Here is a 22,793-nt window from a genome sequence, read left to right as displayed (position 1 = left end):
CCCTGCCTGGTCTTCTTCCGGGCGACACGCTGCACTGGGTCCTGATTGTTTTTTTTATTCATTATTATGTACTCAAGTAACGGAGCTTATAGCGGTCACAACTCAGCCTTGCTGCCGGTATTATAAATGGCACATGGTATTTGGGACCCTTTTATAGATTTTGCATTAACCCTTCCTGTGATTACCCTGAGCTGGATTTGTTCAAGCAGAACAGGCCAATACTGTTTTTAACAAAAATACCTATAGAAGGATTGCCAGACTGCTTGAAATCAATATAAATTTTATTGATAAATAAATTCATAAGTTAAAAACAAATATCACTGCAGGGAAAAGGCGACATCAACCAGAGGAGAACACAATGGAGACAGTTCATATCTGTCCACAGAAAACAGAGAATCAAAAATAAAATGCAAGTGCAGCAAGTGACAATGACTAAATAGATACAGGACAGGAATCAGTTACCCATAATGTGTCTCCTCTGGGATGGCGCCAACCCCGACACGTGTTTCGGCGAACCTTCGTCTGGGGGTGGTGACATCACCGAGGGACACACACTATATATTCCCAAACACCAATTAATACGCTCCAGATACTGGATACAAATACTGTTTTTAACAAGTCCAACTTGGCTGCAGAGTGGCGGGGCTCTATTTCAAGCTAAAAAAATGCTGCTAGAGCTCAAAATGAAACTGCAAGTCATCCCGCCAAAAACATGACCTCATTCGATGTGTATTGACTGAACCTGACGATTTTGGAGGGTTTAGATAACTATATACGGTAAATTGTTTATGGTGGCCTCCCAACTCTCCCTCGACATCAGCCAAGGGAGAGGGTAAGGATCAGGCACGTTGGATTTCCATTCCCCAATCCTTTATTTCTCCAGACCAAAACTTTCTCATGCTTGTTCGTTGGGTGAAAGCATCATTAAAGCAGCACCCAAAATAGTTGTTTCTGGGCAGCAGATTGTTCTGTGTAAGCAGGGATCTGCTGCCCTGAAACAATAAATCTGCTTGCAATTGCTTGTTCCCATACAGTGATCATGATTGCCACGTGTAAATGCAGCTCTCACCTCCGCTAATGAGCAGGCAATTATTGGGAGCAGATAGTTCATTCCCGATAATTGCCTGCACATTCAGCCCAGGTAAAGGGGCCTTTACTCTAGTATTCCAGTATCCTTCCTATGCTTTTCTTGACAATTATTGGAATACACAGAGAAAGACACGAGGGGTGAGGACAGATTTGGTGCGGCAGAGCTGGTACACAGTGGGGCACATTCACTCATTTGTATGCATGTGCTGTCTCCTGGTGCATGTCAATTGTAGCATACTGAACTGCAGACAATCACTGGCCTCAGCAGCCACGTGTCGTATTCTGCTGATGCCTTTAATTGGCTGCACAATGACCTGGTGTGCCCAGGATGTCACCGCTGCAGCCAGGAAGAGAACACTGCTGCAGGACTAAAGCGTAATGCTGGAGAGTGTTTAGTATGACTTCTATAACAGTTATTTTATCACAGTCACTGTTGCTGCCTGTGTTTTTAGCAAAAATTTTGATATGTCGTAGTGAGATATCAAAGGTTTTGATCAGTGGAGGTTAGAGTGCCGAGACCCCCACCAATTGCAAAAATGAGGAGAAGCAAGCACTCTCACAGAACACTTACTGTCTCTCCTCACAGCTAAAGATGGGCTCTATAGAAAGTCTACGTCCCCACCTCGAGTCTGTCTCCTGCAGGGAGGTGAGACGGTGCACTATGTGAGCATTTCTATCTTCTCGTTGTAGGGATCGTCTCAGCACTCGCATTCCTATGAGTAGGTGCTTTGTGCTTAAAGGGGTTATCCAATCCCTATAATGACCCTCAGAATGCCCGGGGCCCCTCCTCTAGAGCATACTTACCTGCTCCCCGGCACCCGTGTTCCTCCGGATCCCTTCACGGCCGCCGCTGCATCTCCCTGACATGCGGATCAAAAGATCCGGTAATGGGGGGAGCAGCCAATAGAGGGCCGCGACGGTGACCAACCTCCCTAGTGTCACCTGCTTTCACAGCACCTGAGAAACTCCGGAGACCAGCAGAAACCTGCCAGGCAGCTGATGCTTTAGGGTGCGTTCACACACGGCAGAATGTTCTATGACTGAAAATCCGTTTCATTAATCTAAGTGAAGCTTGCAGAAAACCATGTGCTTGCCGTAAAAACAACCCCCATCAGATAGTGCCGGGGCACACACTGCCGGCCAGGTTAGCTTGCACTGGGCATGTATTCATCTGCTCAATAGAAATAATAATCAATGACAGGAGTTTTTTATGGGGGAAGCTATAGATGGTGTAAACGAAGACCTGTTCTTACAGACTGTCCGTAATTAACAGACGGTTGGCAACAAAGAAGTAATGTATCCGCAGTCACATAGAAGATGGTGAAATCTTTTATAGATGGAAGGACGTTTTTCTCATCAAATGAAGAGAAGATGCATAAAACATTTTTTGTAATTTTTTTTATTTTTTTATGGGGGATTGAGGAAGGGGAAAGGGTTGAGATAAAGATGAATGATGGAGATGATTTGTTTTGTTTTATTTTTTTGTTATGGGGGATTGATGATGGGTAAGGGATGAAGATGAATGATGATGAGTTTTTTTTTCAGTTTTTTTTATAAGGGATTGATGATGGGGAAAGGGTTGGGGATGAAGATGGATGATGATGATGACATGTTTTTTTTATGAGGGATTGATGATGGGGAAAGGGTTGGGGATAAGGATGGATGATGATGAGATGTTTTTGTTTTTTTATTTTTTTTAATGAGGGATTGATGATGGGGAAAGGGTAAGGGATGAAGATGGATGATGATGAAATTTTTTTTATTTTTTTATCAGGGATTGATGATGGGGAAAGAGTTGGGGATTGAGATGGATGATAATGAGATGGGTTTTTTTTCTTTGTTTTTTTTTTATGAGGGATTGATGACGGGGAAAGGGTAAGGGATGAAGATGGATGATGATGAGATGTTTTTTTCTTTTTTTTCTTCTTTTTATATGAGGGATTGATGATGGGGAAAGGGTTAGGATGAAGATAAATGATGGGGATGATTTGTTTTGTTTTTATGTTTTGTTATGGGGATAGATGATGGGTAAAGGGTAAGGGAGGAAGATGGATGATGATGAGATGTTTTTTTTTTCTTTTTTTATGGGGGATTGATGATGGGGAAAGGGTTGAAGAATATGATAATGATGATTACAAAGACTCTTCTGGCCTTAGCTCCTCAATGCTCATATCTTAGTAGATGAGGTGTCCAGGTGTTGTGGACTTGCCAGGATCTAGGAGTCTGATGATGACATTGAAGATAATGAAGACGATGATGATGTTGAAGATCGTCTTCTCCTTTCCAGTTCTGGACTGTGAGATGGTTGCTGTAAGAGGACACACAGATATCTCCAGATCAGTATCTCATATTATTAGACTTAGGCCTCATGCAGATGACCGTTGTTCTGGTCCGCATCCGAGCCGCAGTTTTTGCGGCTCGGGTACGGACCCATTCACTTCAATGGGGCCGCAAAAGATGCGGACAGCACTCCATGTGCTGTCCACATCTGTTGCTCCGTTAAGTAGCCCCGCCCAAAAAATATAACATGTCCTATATTTGTCCGTTTTGAGGACAAGAATAGGCATTTCTACAATGAGCCGCCTGTTCAGTTCCGCAAATTGAGGAGGGCACACGGGCGGATTCCGTGTTTTTTGGATCCGCAATTTGCAGACTGTAAGAAACTGTACGGTCGTGTGCATGAAGCCTTACAATGCATCAAGTGTGATTCGTCTGCAGCCATGAAGGTAGATCATAGGCCATAATAATGAGAATGATACTGTATATATGGATATCACAGAGTGGGATGATAACACTATGGGTGTCACTATGTATTACACTTACAATGTCCATATGGAAAGGTGGGTGGATGCTGCCGGACTCCACATCAGCCCAGTTTACTGGTCTGAAGAACGGGTGGGATCTGATGGTAGATGTTACTGCCAGGCGGCTACATGGGGACTTGCTGAGGAGCTAAAAATGTAATTGGAGACCATTAATCAATATCCTTTTGGGTTATAACTGATATATATACTGTATATACACAGTCTATATGGCAATAAATTGAGATTCCACCATCATATTAATTTCTCTTCTCACTTATTGTCCAAATCTATCCTTCTACTACTTCATCTATTCCCTGCCTCATTCTTCTCCAGATGATCCTACTCACCCCTTCTAGGATGTTGATGGCATCTGGGCACAGCCATGCTGGATAATAAGGCTCATCCTCTTGCAGCGATTGTTTGTACTGCATCCTTGTCCCGTAGCCGTTGAATGGCTGATCACCTGTTAGCATCTTGAATACGGTGACGCCAAAGGCAAAGGAATCCACCAGATGATTGTAAGGTTCTCTGTTCATCATCTGTAATGACATCAGTTTAGAGATGAATTGATGCAGATACTGTAAGCGTATATGCCCAAAGGAACATCTTAGATTATTGTTATTTCTTAGATTACAAGGATCCTGTCTCTCACCTCTATCGTTATCAGTATAATGCTATACTGACCGTATCTACCCTCATACAGACTCAGAAATGGGGCTGCAGACATGGTAGCACTTCTACAGTCCTCAGATACTAAACATTACACAGATAGATGTGATCTCATCCTCCATTACACATTGACAGCTCTCTTTTCATAATGAATGCTCCTTACCTCTGGGGCGATGTATCCAACTGTCCCTGCATAGCCTGTTTGCTTGTCCTCCCCAAATACGCCAATGGCACATAGTCCAAAGTCAGCGATTCTGATGTGTCCGATGTTATCTAGGAGGACGTTAGCAGGCTTTATGTCACTGGGGAGAGAAACATTATAAAATTATTAGACGGGGGATTAGATGAAACTGCTTTACAATCCAGGAAAAGATAAAAGAAGCTAAGTTTGGAGAAATATATACTGTAAATGGCTTCCTCTTTTGGCCTATCATGAAATGTAACAGCTGTACTTACCGGTGGATGATGCCGTGTTCATGCAGGAACTGGAGTCCGCAGACCATTTCAGATGCAAAGAATCTGTAAAGTGGAGAAGAGAGTTGATCAGTGTTATATATAGGGACATACACAGAACACACAATGATGAGACATCTATTTCCAGTCATATTCAAAACATGTTTCTTTCATTCTGAAACTTCAGTGCAAATACAGTATATCAGTAAGACATTTACCTTGCTGTGTCCATATTTAGGGGCAGCTTTCCTGCCATAAATTGGCGCAGGTCACCTCCGGCCATATAATCCATGACAATGATGAAATACTTTGCTGTCTCCATAGATGTTCGCAGGTAGGTCAGGAAGCGACTCCTGACAGCCAGTTCCATGATCTCAAGCTCTACTGAGATTTTGGTGTTCATGAGCTTTTTCTGCATTATTTTGACAGCCAGAAGCTCCTCGGTGTCTGGATCTTGTGCCAGGAGAACCTGTAGAAGACACAAAAATGATCAGACCAGGCACAATGAATAATGATTGGAATACATAGTATAACCACAATGACTACTCAGAAATGAAATTGTATCTCTGCATCTCCAGCCACTTAACAATGTTAGTTGGGGCTTTGATGATTCTTGAGTATTATGAACACACAGGTATCATGCACTTACCTTTCCATAGCCTCCCTTTCCAAGCTCTTTAAGGAAATGGAAGTCCTCATGGTCAATAGATGTTTTGGTGGTAATAAGACCAGATGAAAGGCTTTCTTTTACTGGCACGTCCCGGTTCTTGAAAGAGCCATTTACTGGCATGTCCTGGTTGTTAGCGCCCTTTGATGGCATATCCCAGATATCAGAGCTGCCTGCTGGCATGTCCCAGATGTTTGGGCCTTCACCTGGCATGTCTATGACGTTAGAGTGCTCCGATGGCATGAGCCAGATGTCAGGACATGGCTTTAGGCTTGCACCTGCTGAGATAATAATTACATTATTAAAAATACTTCAAGGTCCATTATCAGGATAGTTACCATTTATTTTTAACGTAATGATTGAAAAACGAGCCCGATAAAAGTGGAAGATTTTCCCATAGCATCCACATCTGATGGCGTCTATTTATCTATGTATGTAATGGCTGGAAATCTATAATAGGCCCTCATTAAAACATCAATTTAAGTGTAATCACTTTAAAAGGAGCTACAGTACAATTAGTGGCGTCGCTAGAGGGGGGCGAGGGCCCCCCCCCCGCTGATTCCCCCAGGTGAATACTAATGAGTGCTCCCATTATGGAAGCGCTCATTAGTACCGAAGGACCAGGAAGCGGTGAACGCTCTGTACTAACCACTTCCTGGTCCTCGGCTGTCGGCTGTCGGCTGTGCAGGGCTGCGCACAGCGTGAGGGCGCTCTGTGACCACAGTCGACTGAGGAGAGAGAAAATTGCAGGCGGCGTCCAGGAGCAGCAGAGGTAAGTGGTTTTTTATTTTTTTAAAAATGTGGCTGCTGGGGGCATAATGGGGGCTAATTAGAAGCATATGGGGGCTAATTAGAGGCATATGGGGGCTAATAAGGCATAATGGGGCTAATGAGGCATAATGGGGGCTAATGAGAGGCATCATGGGGGCTAATTAGACTATTAGAGGCATATGGGGGCTAATGAGGCATATTGGCGCTAATAAGAGGCATAATAGGGGCTAATGAGAGGCATAATGGGGGCTAATTAGAGACATAATGGGGGCTAATTAGAGACATAATGGGGGCTAATGAGGCATATGGGAGCTAATAAGAGGCATAATGTGGGCTAATGAGGCATAAGGGCTGATATGGGGGCTAATGAGAGGCATAATAACAGTGTCATCCACAGATGCCCCCATAACAGTGTGTCTTCCACAGATCCACCATAACAGTGCCCCTGCACACTGACGAGAGACAGAAAGAAGGGGAAAGATTCCGCGGAAGCAAGCAGAGGACGGCACAGCAGACGACTGAATAGTTTTTTTTTGTAAGTAAATTGCTTTATTATAAATGTATCCCTGCAGACCGCAATTCTCTCGCATTTTGTAATCTTATTTATATATACTTATTTTGTTTTTGCCCCCCCATTTTTGACTGTGGTATCTTTGTGCCCCCCTATATATTGTTCCTAGAGTCACCACTGAGTACAATGAAATATACATTTTCATAAATAGCATAAAAACCTTACATATGTATAAAACCCTTTAAAATTAGCCACAAACATATGCCCTTCGTTGTCAAGTCAGTGTGTCTCTCATAGCCATTATAGCAATAATATCAATTATGCTGATAATTTGTCTCTATAAGGCCTCATGCACACAACCGTGGTGTGTTTTGCGGTACACAAATCGGGTATATGCAAAACACGGATGGCGTCCGTGCGCGTTACACAATTTGCAGAACGGCACAGACAGCCTTCAATATAAATGTCTATTCTTTTCCGCAAAGCGCGGACAAGAATAGGACATGTTATATTTTTTGGAGGGGCCATTTTATGTGAATTAGTCAGCATCCGAGCTAATACGGCGGCTCGGATGCGGACCAAAACAACGGCCGTGTGCATGAGGCCTAAGGTAAATGTAGGGTCTAGTCTGTGGGGTCAAACTTTACAGGGCAGGTTCTCTACAAGGTTCGGTGCAGAGACACTTGCCTATGGACGGTGATATCACCTTATCTAAAGGCATGGCTGGATCTGAGAACTTCTACCACCCGCCCGTCTACCATATACCACTACTGGAGATCTGGAGATGTTTACAACTTCACATAGTCGGTGTTAAGAAGAGAGGTCTGACCACTGGTAGTAGCATACTGACTGGTTGGGCATCATTTTATTATAAACCACCAAATCACCAGCAGTGTTGGAAAAACATATTATATGTGCTACCCTGTTACTAATTATCATCATTATTGATATTACTGCTATAAGGGCGAGTAGTGACACACTGACTGGCTGGCTATTATTGTCTGACCTCCGGACATGCCGTAGCCTATATTTGTGGGTAATTGTGAGTTCTATACATGTGTACGGTCTTATTGTACTGTAGCTCCTATTCCAGTAATTTATTATTTGATTTGAGGTGCAATTATTGTGTACTGCTGACATTTCTGTGCATAGTATTATTGGCTTGTCTACACTTGATACATTATGTAATGATGCAACAGGTATCAGTACAACCCCCATCATCAACCTCCAGGCTGATTCTGTTTCCCTGTTCCCATCTTACCTGATGTATTGGCTGGAGACACCATGCAGCTGTGATGTTCGTATTGTCTGGATGTGATGTTGACAGATGATGGCCTGGACCTGTTTGCGCAATTTTTGTCTTCCACTGGGCTCATATATCTGAGTCTCCTCCTACTCTGGAGAACCCAGTCTCTGTTGTTCTTAATCCTTTTCTGGGTTTCCAATCTTCGGAGGTTTAGACTCTCTGAGCTTTCAGATCTGGGGCAAGTGATGCTTTTTGGTGTTATTTGGAGAAGCTCTTCTGGTTCTAACTCTGCGCTGTTAATATTTCTGCGCTGTTTGAGGATGTTCTCCTTGTTGATCCTCCGTCTTGCAGGGACCTCTTCTCTGATGTTCTTTCTGTTGTTGAGAATGGTCTCCTGCAGTTGTTTATAGGCAGAGATTGCAGAGTCGGCCTCTTTGAGGTTCTCAATTTTCCTCTTTTCAGTGAGGATCGCATCTCTCTTAATCTTTCTTTCTCTCTCCAGATCTTTCCTTTTGGACACCACTTCTGAGGTGTCACTATCCATATCCAGTGGTTGCTGATTGCTTTGTCCAAAAGTGAACAAAGCTTCCGGATCTTCCATGATCCTTCTCCTCCTCTGAAGAACCCTTTCTCTTAGGATTCTTCTCCTCTCCTCCATGAAAGTCATTGTATATATCAATAATCGCTTCGTTTATAACGAAACACAGAGCGACCACCTCTCCTATAAGAGTCGCAAGAGGCAGTGATTTTGGTCAAGTGGTTTGACTTGGAAGTAGAACGTGATGATGTCATCACATCACTTATGGCATAATTCTTGGTGATTGTGAGGTCACAGTACTGGAGTTCTAAAAGTGCCTTGACATATCTCTTACTGTGAGGTCACAGTTCTGTGGTTTACAAGTTTTTCCATGATATAGGGACACAAAGTATAATAATATACAATATCAAATATTTTGCCTGTGGAATTCAAAGAGGTTGTATGGGAATAGAAAGGGGAGGCTTTTTTATCTCCAAAACCAATGTCTGACTTGTCTATCATTTATTGCGATACCATTACCTTATGTATGAGCAAATATTCTATAGCTAAACTTGTATTGCTACAAATTGCAAGGAGGCTCTAGTACCTGTTGGGCCTTCTCTAGCCTGGATAGTAGATGAGATACGGTTGGACATGGAGTCATACAGGTTCTCTATGGTATCGTGTGGCACTTTTGCCCACAGATGTTGCAGCTGGACCTGTAGATTCTCCACGCTCGTAGGTTGCTGAAGCTGGTGACCCAGCTGCTCCTATAAATGCTTGATTGGAGATAAATCTGGGCAACCAAGAAAGTGTTCTTGGTGAAGACATTCCTGGGAAAGCCTTATGTCCATTCCTCAGCCCCATAAAGAAGATAGAACATTTCCTGTTCTTGTCCGTTATGCTGACAAGAATAGACATTGTGACAGTGGGGCCCGACAAAAGTGATGCACACTGGCCACATTCATATTTTGCGGATCTGTGATTCACGGACCACAAAATGGATACAGTTGTGTGAATAGCCACTTATATAGTGGATTTTAAATATGACCTTCCCCACCAGTAAATTAGTATTTATTGCTTCATAAACTTTACATTGTGTTTGTTTTGCAGAGAACTGTAACAATGTGGACAGGACTCCTGAAGACCCCTCAACTCTTGGGAAGTTTGTACATATGATTTGGATAAAAACCTTAAAATGAAATAATTTTTTTTTTTATATTTTCCATTTTTTCTCAAGCTGTTGATAACAGTAGACTGTGTGACTGGCCAATAACTGCAATGCTGTATGCGCGGAATACTTTCCACTCAGTAAATACTGTACATAACTATAACCCTTTGGGGGTTGGAGTTAAATAAACACTGACCCAGGGCCATAGACTAGCTGACATTAATTTGGCGGAAAGACATCAACCCCAACTCCTCCAATGACTTGCAGTTATCACCTCAGGTGTCAGTTAAAAGGGTATCACTTATTGTGTAGAGAAAGTTAATACAAGGCACTTCCTAATGTATTGTGATTGTCCATATTGTCTCCTTTTCTGGCTTCATTCATTTTCCCATCACATTATACACTGCTCGTATCCATGATTATGACCACCCTGCAATCCATCACTGGTGGTCATGCTTGCACACTATAGCAAAAAGTGCAGGCTTGTGCATGCTTCCATGGCCCTGAGCTGGATTTGTTCAAGCAGAACAGGCCAATACTGTTTTTAACTAAAAATACCTGTATAAGGATTGCCAGACCGCTTGAAATCAATATTAATTTTTTTTGCTGGGTCTTTATCCAAAGCCTGGCCTGGAATGTGGGGAGCAGTCACCCACCCTGCACTTTGGCTGCTCCCAGTAACAGCCGGCCCAGATCGGCTCTACAGCCATACTAAATAACTGCCGCTGACACTTTTAATTACCGTCTCTCACCTCACCGAGGCCAGGAATCTCGGTGACACATACCTTCCGTCAATGACGGACCCTTGCGCCTTCCTACATACCTCCCCCCTTTGTTCAATCCTGAAGGGGTGAACACTTGCCAGACAGTGAACATGGGACAGGGCATCCACGTTTCCCTGTAACCTGCCTGCCCTTTGTTCCACGGGAAACGTAAAGTTTTGTAAAGACAAGAAGCACCTGGTGACCCAAGCATTCCTCTCTTTGGCTTGGCTCATCCACTTGAGAGGGAAGTGGTTGGTTACCAGATGGAACTTTCTCCCAAATAATAGCGGAGAGACTCGAGTGCCCACTTGATGGCCAGGCACTCTCTCTCCACTATACTGTACCTAGTCTCGGCTGGGGTAAGCTTTCAGCTCAGGAAAACAATGGGATGTTCCTCCTCATTGATGTCCTGAGAGAGTACAGCTCTGAGGCCTACTGTCTGTACCACAAACTCCCTCTTGAAGTCGGGCGTCACCAATACCGGGGTTCCACACATGGCAGACTTCAAAGCGGAGAAAGCCTTTTCTGCCTGCTCATTCCAGTGGACCGTCACTGACTTGCGTCCCTTCAAAAGGCCTGTCAATGGTGCAGCGACTGTAGCAAAATTGGGGACAAACCTCATATAGTACCCCACCATACCCAAGAATGACTTTACTTGCCTAGTAGAGACAGGTCGGGGCCAATTCCTATTTGCCTCAATTTTGTTCACCTGAGGTTTGATAATTTCGCGCCCAATTACATACCCCAGGTACTTGGTCTCTTCTAACCCTATTGCGCACTTTTTGGGGTTAGCAGTAAAGCCAGCCTTCCTAAGAGAGTCAACTACAGCCTGTACTTTAGGTAGGTGACTTTCCCAGTCGGTGCTATGGAAAATGATATCGCCCAGGTACGCCGAAGCATTCCGACGATGTGGACGGAGTACAATGTCCATTAGCCTTTGAAACGTGGCGGGAGCGTCATGTAGACCAAAGGGTAATACCTTGTACTGATACAGCCACTCTGGCGTGATGAAAGCCATTTTTTTCTTGGCAGCCTCTGTCAAGGGTACCTGCCAGTACCCTTTGGTGAGGTCCAACACAGAAAAATGCCGGGCTTGGCCTAACTTCTCGATAAGCTCATCTCCTCGGGGCATGGGATACGCGTCAAACTTGGACGCCTCATTCAGTTTGCAGAAATCCTTACAGAACCACAATGTCCCGTCCGGCTTGGGCATTAAGACTATCGGACTGGCCCATTCACTTTTTGATTCCTCGATGACACCTAGCTGGAGCATTAGCTGCACTTCCTCCACGATGGCTTGTCGCCGAGCCTCGGGTACCCGGTATGGTTTTAACCGGACCTTTGCCTGAGGCTCAGTGACAATGTCATGCCGAATTATTGACGTGCGTCTAGAGAGGTCTGAGAACACATCCGTGTTTCAACTAATGAACTCCCTGGCTGCCTGAGCCTGTTTAGAGGAGAGTCGGTCAGCAATTTTCACTGTGGCAGCCGCTTCCCTTGCTTCAGACAAAGGGGCCGAAACCGCTACCCCTAGGAACCCTGGTCATGGGCTGTCTTCCGTAAAGGTTTCCCTATCTTTCCAAGGTTTGAGCAGATTCACATAGTACACCTGCTCTGGCTTTCCCTGCCCTGGCTGGTGTACCTTGTAATCTACCTCTCCAATTTTTTAAAGTACCTCGTAGGGCCCCTGCCACCTAGCTAGGAACTTACTGTCTACAGTCAGTACCAGAACCAACACCCGATCACCCGGGTTAAAGTTCCAGATCTGAGCCTGCCTATTATAGACCCTACTCTGGGATCGCTGTGCTGCCTCCATATGTTCCCTAACCAGAGGCAACACTGTTTCCATCCGTCCCTGTATCTGGGTGACGTACTAAACAAGACTTTTGTGCGGTGTTGGCTGTTGCTCCCACGCCTCTTTGGCGACGTCCAACAGACGACGAGGGTGTCTGCCGTATAGCAGTTCGAAGGGCGAGAACCCAGTAGAGGCCTGGGGCACTTATTGCACTGTGAACATGAGATAGGGCAGAAGAAGGTCCCAGTCCCTCCCATCCTTAGACACCACTCTTTTTAACATATTTTTTAGTGTTTGATTAAACCTCACTACCAGGCCATCCATTTGCGCATAATACACAGACGTCTGTAGCTGTTTTATGTGGAGCAACTTACAGAGTTCCCTCATGACCTTGGACATAAACGGGGTCCTTTGGTCAGTCAGAACCTCCTTAGGCAGACCCACTCAAGAAAACATCTCCATTAACTCCTTAGCTATGAGTTTGGCTGATGTATGATGCAGCAGCACTGCCTCCAGGTACCGAGTGGTGTAGTCGAGGACAACTTAGATGTGTTGGTGCCCTCTAGCGGACTTCGGTACTGGGCCTATGAGATCCATAGCGATCCCCTTGAATGAAACCTCAATAATCGGGAGAGGGACTAAGGGACTATGGAAATGTGGCTGGGGGCTGGTTATCTGGCAAGTTGGGCAAGGCTGGCAATACTCTTCCACCTCTCTGAACACACTGGGGCTGTAGAATCCGGTCCTGCGTTTTCTGCTGTCCCAGGTGTCCCCCAAGAACATGTTGGTGGGATAACTCCAACACGAGCTTGCGATACGACTTAGCCACCACCAGCTGTTTAATATGCTCACCCTGAAGTTGATTTATCCGATACAGCATCTCCTGTTGAACCACAAAACAAGGGAACATAGACTTGGCCCCCGGTTGTTTCGGCTCACCCTCAACTACTAACACATTTTCCGATGACCTCGGCCACCTTTTCAAACACCGCCAGATACATCTCAACGTAATCCGATTGGGTCATCTTAGGGATCGCAGCACGAACAGCTTTCCGGGCATCGAGGACATTCTGGAATGCTCCTGCCGCTTGTAATGCCATCATCACATGCTGTAATAGCAGCTGGTTGGCTTCCTGCTGCTTCTTTGCCTTCCGCTGCTGCAAGTTAGCCTCCACGATGGTGTGGAAAAACCAACCTCACCACTGGGTTTTGGAGGGGCCTGTTTGCCAGCCTCTTGCCTCAGGATTATGACCCATACTAACTTTGAAGGAGAAGGTAGACCGGCCGCACAGCTTAAATCTGTGGTACTGTTTTGGGCAGGAAAGCAATGCTTGCGGCCGGCCAAACGTGACGTCCATGGAATTCGGGAACCCCTGCTCGGATCTGGGTGATTTTTGGATATGTTGTTCACCCACATCAGAGCTATCCATGGATGTATACATTATGGGGATATGTGGGGTTTTGAGGTGTTTTCTGTGTTTTGGGAATAATGTGTGGTTTATGTCTGTGAAGGATTAAGTTAGCCCATTATGTTTGGTAATTGTATTTTGTTGATTGCATCTCAGACAATGCCAGTGTGTTAGTTAATTGCGTCTCAGACAATGCCGGTGTGTTAGTTAATTGCGTCAAAGACAATGCCCATTGTATTTTGTTAATTGCGTTACAGACAAAGGGAAGGGGGTTTTGTGTACAATTGCTGGGAAGGTGTCAATACTGTAAATGCATGTGATTGGCTGTTTTTACAAAACCCTGTGGGTGGTAACCTTGTTGGAAGATGGGTATAAATCAATTCTGTGTGTTCAAATAAAGAGTTGCTATTTTACATTCAACATAGAGCCTCGTCTCATGTGTGTGGGGATTGCTATACGTGTATACTCCCCTGGCTATTACTCCTAGCTCTTGTAAGAGCTGTTCCTGGTTCCTGTGGTGGTATTGGTGTCAAGTGGAGTGCCTGGAGTCCTCGGGAGGCACTGGGAGCATCTATCAACGGAGGTACCCAGTCGGGGTGTCAGGAGATCCTTTACAGATGGCTTTCACGACCGCCTCCATTTTGTCAGGGGATACCGGTCGTAACCTTGCCGGCTTGATATAAGATATACACCCGTGCCCGGGTAAAAAAACAAAAACTTTTCGGCCTTCAGGACAGCCTCTCTGCATTTGTCCACATCCTCCACCAAATGTGGGGATTCGCTCTGGTAGACAGGTTAGCGGACGCAGAATAGAGGCAATGGACCAGGTTTTAAATCAATCTTCAGTGTTTATTCACACTCATAACATAACACAAGAGTCCCTTTTAAGGCTTGGTGCTTGTTCACACACAGAAAAAACTAAATACCGTTCACCTGGTATCCTGGATGTCAGTTCACACCCGGCTGAATGCTCAGCCTCAGAATGTCCACTTGCAGGCTGTAAGGCGGCCTGCTCGCCTGACACGCGGTCTTCAGACCTCAGCGCAGAGAGCTCCCAAAACCACAGCGTCTCTGTAGTGTCCCACTAGGTATGGGTGGGCACTACACAAGGGTCAATTGGTGTGCGCGTTGCTCCTACTCACAAGGAACAGAGATGTCATATTTAATTCTGCATTTAATGTATGTTTTAATGTGTTGTTATATGTAATGTACCCCTGTGTAATGCAGTAGCAGGCCTAGTTGGGTGTAGTTAGACATCCCAGACACTAGAGGGAGATAGGGAGCCCCTAGTATAAATGTCCAGGCCCAGATAGGGAGAGTTAGTGCAGAGTCAGGAGTCTGAGAAGACAGAGGCCAGTAAGCCTGCTCCTGACATGCAGCTGGATAGCCCTGGCTGCTAGTGATGTCCAGGAGGCTGTTGAGAAGCTCCAGCCTGCCTGAGAACAAGAGAGCCTAAGTTAGCTCTGAAGAGACACCCCAGTTGCAGGATTCAACCTCCTGGGAGAAACCAACAGTTACCCACCTGATAGGAGGAGGCGACCCAGGGTAAGCAAAGTGACCCTGATAGGCAGAGGAACTTAGGAATCATAGCAAGCAGTATAATACCTGAGGAAGAAAGTAACCAAGGATATAAGCCACCCTTTTAGGCATCCGGGCCTTGGGAGATATAAAGCCAGAGCAGGAGTTCTATAGAGGACACGGTACAGTGATTCTGGGAAAAGTACAACCTGCTGCTGAGTGCTTGTGGAATTTACCCTCAGTGTAACTTGCATGACTATTGCCTGCCATATTTGTGAATAAGCCCCTTTTGTGGAACTGTAATACAGAGACTATACTACTCCCTGCTGTACAAAGTTGGATTGTCCAGTAAAGTTTCCGTTTGGTTCACTGCATACTTGTGTACCTTCATCTTTCCAACCATCAACCGGCGTGCCACCGGCCAAAGGCACTGGCGTCACGAATACCACAGGGACCTTGCCCCAGGCACACAAAATACCTGTAACATCCAGGGCACCTCAACTACCATCAGGCCTGGTCCCTATCTACAGAGCGTGCCCCAGAGGAACTGTGTCTACCTCTCCTTCACTGCCACGCGCCTGCCCAGGGTTCTTCAAATATAGTGAGTACCCTCGATTGCCCATAACTGTGACCTCACTTCGGCATACCCTGCAGGTCTGGCGTGTTGCATCTCCACAGCTTCACTGTGAAGTGGAGGATCATCCACACAACTGAGACTGCTGGCTGGGTTTTTATCCCAAACCAAAACCCGTCCTGGAACGTGGGGAGCAGCCACCCACCCTGCACTTTGGCTGCTTCCAAGAGCCAGCACGAATCGGCTCTACAGCCATGCTAAATAACAAATAGTGTCAGCACAAACTGCGGCTGACACTTTTAATTACCGTCTCTTACCGCACCGAGGCTAGGAATCTTGATGACACATACCTTCCATCAATGAAGCAAAAATATACGCACTGCACTGTTGCAGTTAATTCATGGTGAAAGCGTATAGGGGCGTTTTTCAGTACTACATGAAAAATATATATGCACTTCACTCTTTAAGTCTTTTCTGGTCAAAGCGTATAGGTTCGCATTCCAGTACAACAAGAAAAATATATTCTCAGTGCATTTCTGCAGTTATTTCTGGTGAAAGCGTATAGTTGCCTATTTCAGTCCAACAAGAAAAATATATTCTCAGTTTACTTCTGCAGTTATTTCTGGTGAAAGCGTATAGGGGTGTATTACAGTAAAAAAAGAAAAATATATACGCACTGCACTGTGGCAGTTATTTCTGGTGAAAGCAAATAGTGGCCTATTTCAGTCCAACAAGAAAAATATATTCTCAGTTCACTTATGCAGTTAATTCTGGTGAAAGCGTATAGTGGCCAATTTCAGTCCAACAAGAAAAATACACTGCCCGTCCCAAATAAAAGTCGACACTAAAAATATTTCATTGGACCGCCTTTAGCTTTGATTACGACACGCATTCGCTGTGGCATTGTTTCGATAAGCTTCTACAATGTCACAAGATTTATTTCCATCCAGTGTTGCATTCATTTTTCACCAAGATCTTGCATTGATGATGGTAGAGTCTGACTGCTGCAGAGTCCTCTTTAAGGTCTGGACTCTGTGGTGGCCAATCCATGTGTGAAAATGATGTCTCATGCTCCCTGAACCACTCTTTCACAGTTTGAGCCCAATGAATACTGGCATCTTGGAATATGCCCATGCCATCAGGGAAGAAAAAATTCATTGATGGAATAACCTGGTCATTCAGTATGTTTAGGTAGTCAGCTGACCTCAATCTTGGAGCACATACTGTTGCTTAACCTAGACCTGACCCACTGCAGCAACCCCAGATCATAGCACTGCCCCCACAGGCTTGTACAGTAGGCACTAGGCATGATGGGTGCATCACTTCATCTGACTCTCTTCTTACCCTGATGCGCCCATCACTCTGGAACAGGGTAAATCTTGACTCATCCGACCACATGACCTTCTTCCATTGCTCCAGAGTCCAATCTTTATGCTCCCTAGCAAATTATAGCCTTTTTTTCTGGTTTGCCTCACTGATTAGTGGTTTTCTTACGGCTACACAGCTGTTCAGTCCCAATACCTTGAGTTCCCTTTGCATTGTGCGTGTGTAAATGCTCTTACTTTCACTAGTAAACATAGCCCCGAGTTCTACTGTTGTTTTTCTTTGATTTCCCCAAACGTTTAAGTGATTGCCGATCACGATCATTCAGGATTTTTTTCCCGCCACATTTCTCCCTAGAATACGATGGGTCCCCACTATCCTTCCAGTTTTTAATAATGTGTTGGACAGTTCTTAACCCAATTTTAGTAGTTTCTGCAATCTCCTTAGATATTTTCTCTGCCTGATTCATGTCAGTGATTTGACCCTTCTCAAACAGACTAACATCTTTTCCACAACCACGAGATGTGTCTTTCCACATGGTTGTTTAAGAAATGAGAATCAGCTCATTGCACCACTTGGGGTTAAATAACTTGTTGCCAGCTGAAAGATAATCGCCCATGCAGTAATTATCCAATAGGAGGCTCATAACTATTTGCTTAGTTAAATCCAGGTGGCGACTTTTTTTTGGAACAGGCCGTGTATATTCTCAGTTCACTTCTGCAGTTATTTCTGTTGAAAGCGTATATGGGCGTATTTCAATAGTACAAGAAAATTATATATGCACTACATTTCTGCAATTAATTCTGGTGAAAGCGTATAGTGGCCTATTTCAGTCCAACAAGAAAAATATATTCTCAGTTCACTTCTGCATTTACTTCTGGTGAAAGCGTATATGGGCGTATTTCAGTACTACAAGAAAATTATATATGCACTACATTTCTGCAATTAATTCTGGTGAAAGCGTATAGCGTCCTATTTCAGTCCAACAAGAAAAATATATTCTCAGTTCACTTCTGCAGTTATTTCTGGTGAAAGCCTATAGGGGCATATTTCAGTAAAAAATAGAAAAATATATATGCACTGCACTGTTGCAGTTATTTCTGGTGAAAGCGTATAGGGGCATATTTCAGTAAAAAAGATAAATATATACGCACTGCACTGTTGCAGTTATTTATGGTGAAAGTGGATAGGGGCGTATTTCAGTACTACAAGAAAAATATATTCTCAGTGCATGTCTGCAGTTCATCCTGGTGAAAGAGTATAGTGGCCTATTTCAGTCCAACAAGAAAAATATATGCTCAGTTCACTTCTGCAGTTTTTTCTGTTGAAAGCAAATAGGGGTGTATTACAGTAAAAAAAGAAAAATATATTCTCAGTTCATGTCGGTGGTAATATGTTTTAAAAGCATGGCTGGAAGTCAGCAGTGTGGCAGCAGTGAGAGGTTGGGAGCCAAATGTGCCTGGGGTAGAGCACCTGGTTCACAGCAGCCTACCTACCCGGCCGGGAAGTAGTGGTGCAGGGGTTCATTGAAGTAGCGGTCAGTCAGTGAGGCCGTTCTATGTGCTATTTTGTATTTCAGTACAAAAAGAAAAATGCATTCTCAGTTCACGGTGGCGGTGGTTATATGTGTTGAAAGCGTTTAGTGGCCTATTTAAGTACAAAAAGAAAAATATATTCTCAGTTCACGTTGGCGGTTATATGTGTTAAAAGCATGGCTGGGATTCAGCAGGGTGGCAGCAGTAGGATGTCAGGAGGAAAACGTGCCCGGGGTAGAGCACCTGCTTCGCAGCATCCTACCTACCCAGGAAGTAGTGGTGCAGGGGTTCACGGATGTAGCGGCAGGAGCAGTCAGTCAGTGCTGCGGTTATATGTGGTAAAATCTTTATAGAAGTATTTCGGTCGAAAAACTAAATTTATACAGCGTTCAGCTCTGCGGTTATATGCTGTAAAATCTCCATTATGTCTCCATGATAAATCTGCAGCGTGGGGGCTCCATGTGGTTCTACACACTTTCAAAATCATCCTTCCGCGGAGTGAATAGATGCCGGATGACCGGGACGTTCCATGACCTTGCCAGGAGCTGCTGTCGGGAGCAGAGGTTCATTTCTGAGACGTCCGTATAGTGCGGGGGGAATCCGAACACCCTCTCCATCTCCGTGCTCTGATATATGTGGTAAAATCTTAATTGATGTATTTCGGTCGCAGTTATATGTGGCAAAATCTTTTGTGACGTATTTTGGTGGAAAAACAAATCTTATTCAGTGTTCAGCGCTGTACTTACCGTATTTTTCGCTCCATAAGATGCACTTTTCCGGCCCCAAAATGGGGGGAAAATGCCCCTGCGTCTTATGGGGCGAATGCTGACAGTTTAACATCGCAGTCTGCGATGTACGAGCCAGAGGGGGAGGGACTGGGAGGAGCTGGGGGCCAGCAATAGCGGCGGGGCGGTGCAGTCACTGTACTATAGCCCCGCCGCTCCAGTGCTGCACAAATATAAAATGTCTTATTCAATTAAAAGCTTCAGTAGAATGCCGGCAGGCAGGCCGGGCGGGCGGCAGCGTAACTCCCTGATGTCACGTGCCTGCGCCTCCTACTTTATGAATAAAGCAGGCGGCGCAGGCAAGTGACATCAGTGAGTGACGTGCCGTCCGTCCGGCCTGCCTGCATTGTACGCTAGGATGTACGGTACTATTAGGAGTGACGGGGCATGTGTAATCACTTTTAATTGAATAAGACATTTTATATTTGTACACTGGAGCGGTGGGGGGGGATCTGTGGATAACATCCGTGGATGGCACAGTTAAGGGGTGGGGGTCTGTGGATGGCACTGTTATGGGCTGGGGGGGTCTGTGGATGGCACTGTTATGGGGTGGGGGGTCTTTGGATGGCACATATATAACAGTGCCATCCACAGATCCCCCATGTAACAGTGCCAGCCACAGATCCCCCCTGTAACAGTGCCAGCCACAGATCCCACCGTAACAGTGTCCATCATCCACAGATCCCCCCATAACAGTGTCCGTCATCCACAGATACCCCCTGTAACAGTGTCCGTCATCCACAGATCCCCCCGTAACAGTGTCCGTCATCCACAGATCCCCCGTAACAGTGTCCGTCACCCACAGATCCCCCCATAACAGTGTCCGTCACCCACAGATCCCCCCATAACAGTGTCCGTCATCCACAGATCCCCCCATAACAGTGTCCGTCATCCACAGATTCCCCCCCATAACAGTGTCCGTCATCCACAGATCCCCAGTAATAGTGCCATCCACAGACCACCATTAGTTCCAAACCCACCAAAAGCACACCTTTTGGTTGAAAATATATTTTTTCTTATTTTCCTCCCCAAAAACCTAGGTGCGTCTTATGGGCCGGTGCGTTTATTCAGCGTTCAGCGCTGCAGTTATATGCGGTAAAATCTTCAGTGACGTATTTCAGTGGAAAAACAATTCTTATTCAGCATTCAGCACTGTAGTAATATGCGGTAAAATCTTCAGTGACGTATTTCAGTGGAAAAACAATCCTTATTCAGCATTCAGCACTGTAGTAATATGTGGTAAAATCTTTATAGAAGTATGTCGGTTGAAAAACAGTGGTCAGCGCTGCGGTTATATGCAGTAAAATCTTTAGTGACGATAAACTTTGCGACTCTTCCAGACTCAAAGCTATCTTGACGCTTTGTCTTGTCATTGTCTGTAGCCACTAGAGGCCTGTTCATACCAGGCAGGTTACCCCAGAAGTACGGATGTATCTTGGTCAATCGACACTCTGTCATCGTGCCATTCTGTGGCTTCCTAATGCTGCTGACACCTCCAGACTCTGTCGTTGTGCCACTCGATGGCCTTCTCCTAATGCTGCTGCTACCGCCACCTACAGACTCTGTCATTGTGCCACTCTGTGGCCTACTCATGCTGCTGCCACCTCCAGACCCGGTCATTGTGCCATTCGGTGGCCTACTAATGCTGCTGCCACCTTCAAACTCTGTCATTGTGCCACTCGGTGGCCTTCTCCTAATGCTGCTGCTGCCGCCACCTACGGAGTCTGTTATTGTGCCACTCGGTGGCCTCCTCATACTGCTTCCACCTCCAGACCATCATTGGGCCACTCTGCGGTCTCCACATGCTGCTTCCACCTCACCATCACCACTATGTCATAGGTCCACTCTGTGGACTTCTAATGCTGTTCCCACCCTTCATGACTGGTCCACTATTTTGGCTTTCGGCCTGGCTAACATCATCATTTATTTGACATTTCTGATCTGTCAGAAGGAAGGAAAAAAGAGACACACAACAAATCCTGTCTGTGTAGCAGCTTTAAGGCCTATATGGTCCCATCAGAATTGGCATATAAATTGGTAGCCAAAAGCAGGAGTGGGTAGAAAACACAGAACATATGCAAATATTACCTTCACGTGTCATCTCTGTTTTAGATCCACTCCTGTTTTTTTTGGGCATTAGCAATACTGATGGATTACTGACCAAATGCTGAACGAATGAAGGCAAATGCTCAACAGACAGGAACTGTTTTTTGAGGGGTTATTGTTGTGACGGATCAAAGGAAGGGCAAATAACAAGTTCTGTAGACATCTGTGTGGAATCAACTGACGAGGGTGTAAAAGGATTGCACTTCTTCTTGACGCTAACATCTACCTGTAAGGCTGAGTTGATATTTAAATTAGTTGGTCAGTTTTGGCCCTGTGACTGCCCAAATAAGTGAAGTATTCAGTGATTCTAAGAGCGATGCCTGTCATCTGCATGTCATATGGACTCACAGTATTGTTTCACTACCAGAGCAGACTCCCTATGCGTGTTACTGCAAGGCACCGTGTTCTACACCACTATAAAGGCTCTCTGCAGCCAGGAAATAGACCTTTTTTAACGCGATTCGCCATGAATAAATTCGTATTGAAGCAATTTTTTAAAAAATTCACTCATCTCTAGTTGAGTCGACAGTACCCCTTTATTTGCTGCATTTTGTTATTGCTTTGAGCAATACGTTACCTTTTTATAAACAAGGACAATAAAAGTTAAGTTGTTATATGATTACCCTGGGATTCCTGGCCCATTTTAGATTTTTTCAGTCTGTGATGAGGCAGCTAACAACTGAACAGTGGTTGGACTTCACCACTGGGTTTAAGGGTCCATTCACACGTCCGTGGTGTATTGCGGATCCGCAATACACCCGGCCGGCACCCCCATAGAACTGCCTATTCTTGTCCGCAATTGCAGACAAGAATAGGACATGTTCTATTTTTTTCCAGAGCTGCAGACCAAAAGATCGGGGCTGCGCTCCGGAAATGCGGATGCGGAGAGCACACTGTGTGCTGTCCGCATCCATTCCTGCCCCATTGAGAATGAATGGGTCCGCACCTGTTCCGGATATTGCGGAATGGATGCGGACCCATTCCACGGACGTGTGAATGGACCCTTAGAGGGAGCGCAGTTTTCCAACAGCATTGGGGAGCTGGATGACGAGCATATCCACGCCAAGAAGCCATTGCACTTGGGCT

General features: G+C 45.1%; 1 protein-coding gene across 1 annotated transcript; it reads right to left on the bottom strand.

The window, feature by feature from the left end:
• Positions 1-3,304: 3,304 nt before the first annotated feature.
• LOC122920081 (protein kinase C theta type-like) lies at positions 3,305-8,811 on the bottom strand. The gene is made up of 8 exons (XM_044269291.1): positions 8,226-8,811; positions 5,665-5,960; positions 5,234-5,484; positions 5,019-5,081; positions 4,726-4,864; positions 4,241-4,432; positions 3,913-4,041; positions 3,305-3,397 (listed from the first exon to the last, which is right to left on the bottom strand). Exons 1-8 carry the CDS (start codon positions 8,809-8,811, stop codon positions 3,305-3,307), a joined length of 1,749 nt encoding a protein of 582 aa, XP_044125226.1.
• Positions 8,812-22,793: the final 13,982 nt, after the last annotated feature.

Source organism: Bufo gargarizans, chromosome 10, assembly GCF_014858855.1.
Source record: "Bufo gargarizans isolate SCDJY-AF-19 chromosome 10, ASM1485885v1, whole genome shotgun sequence".
NCBI lineage: Eukaryota > Metazoa > Chordata > Amphibia > Anura > Bufonidae > Bufo > Bufo gargarizans.
Note: the sequence above shows the minus strand (reverse complement) of the source record. Positions and strands in the feature narration are given on the sequence as shown.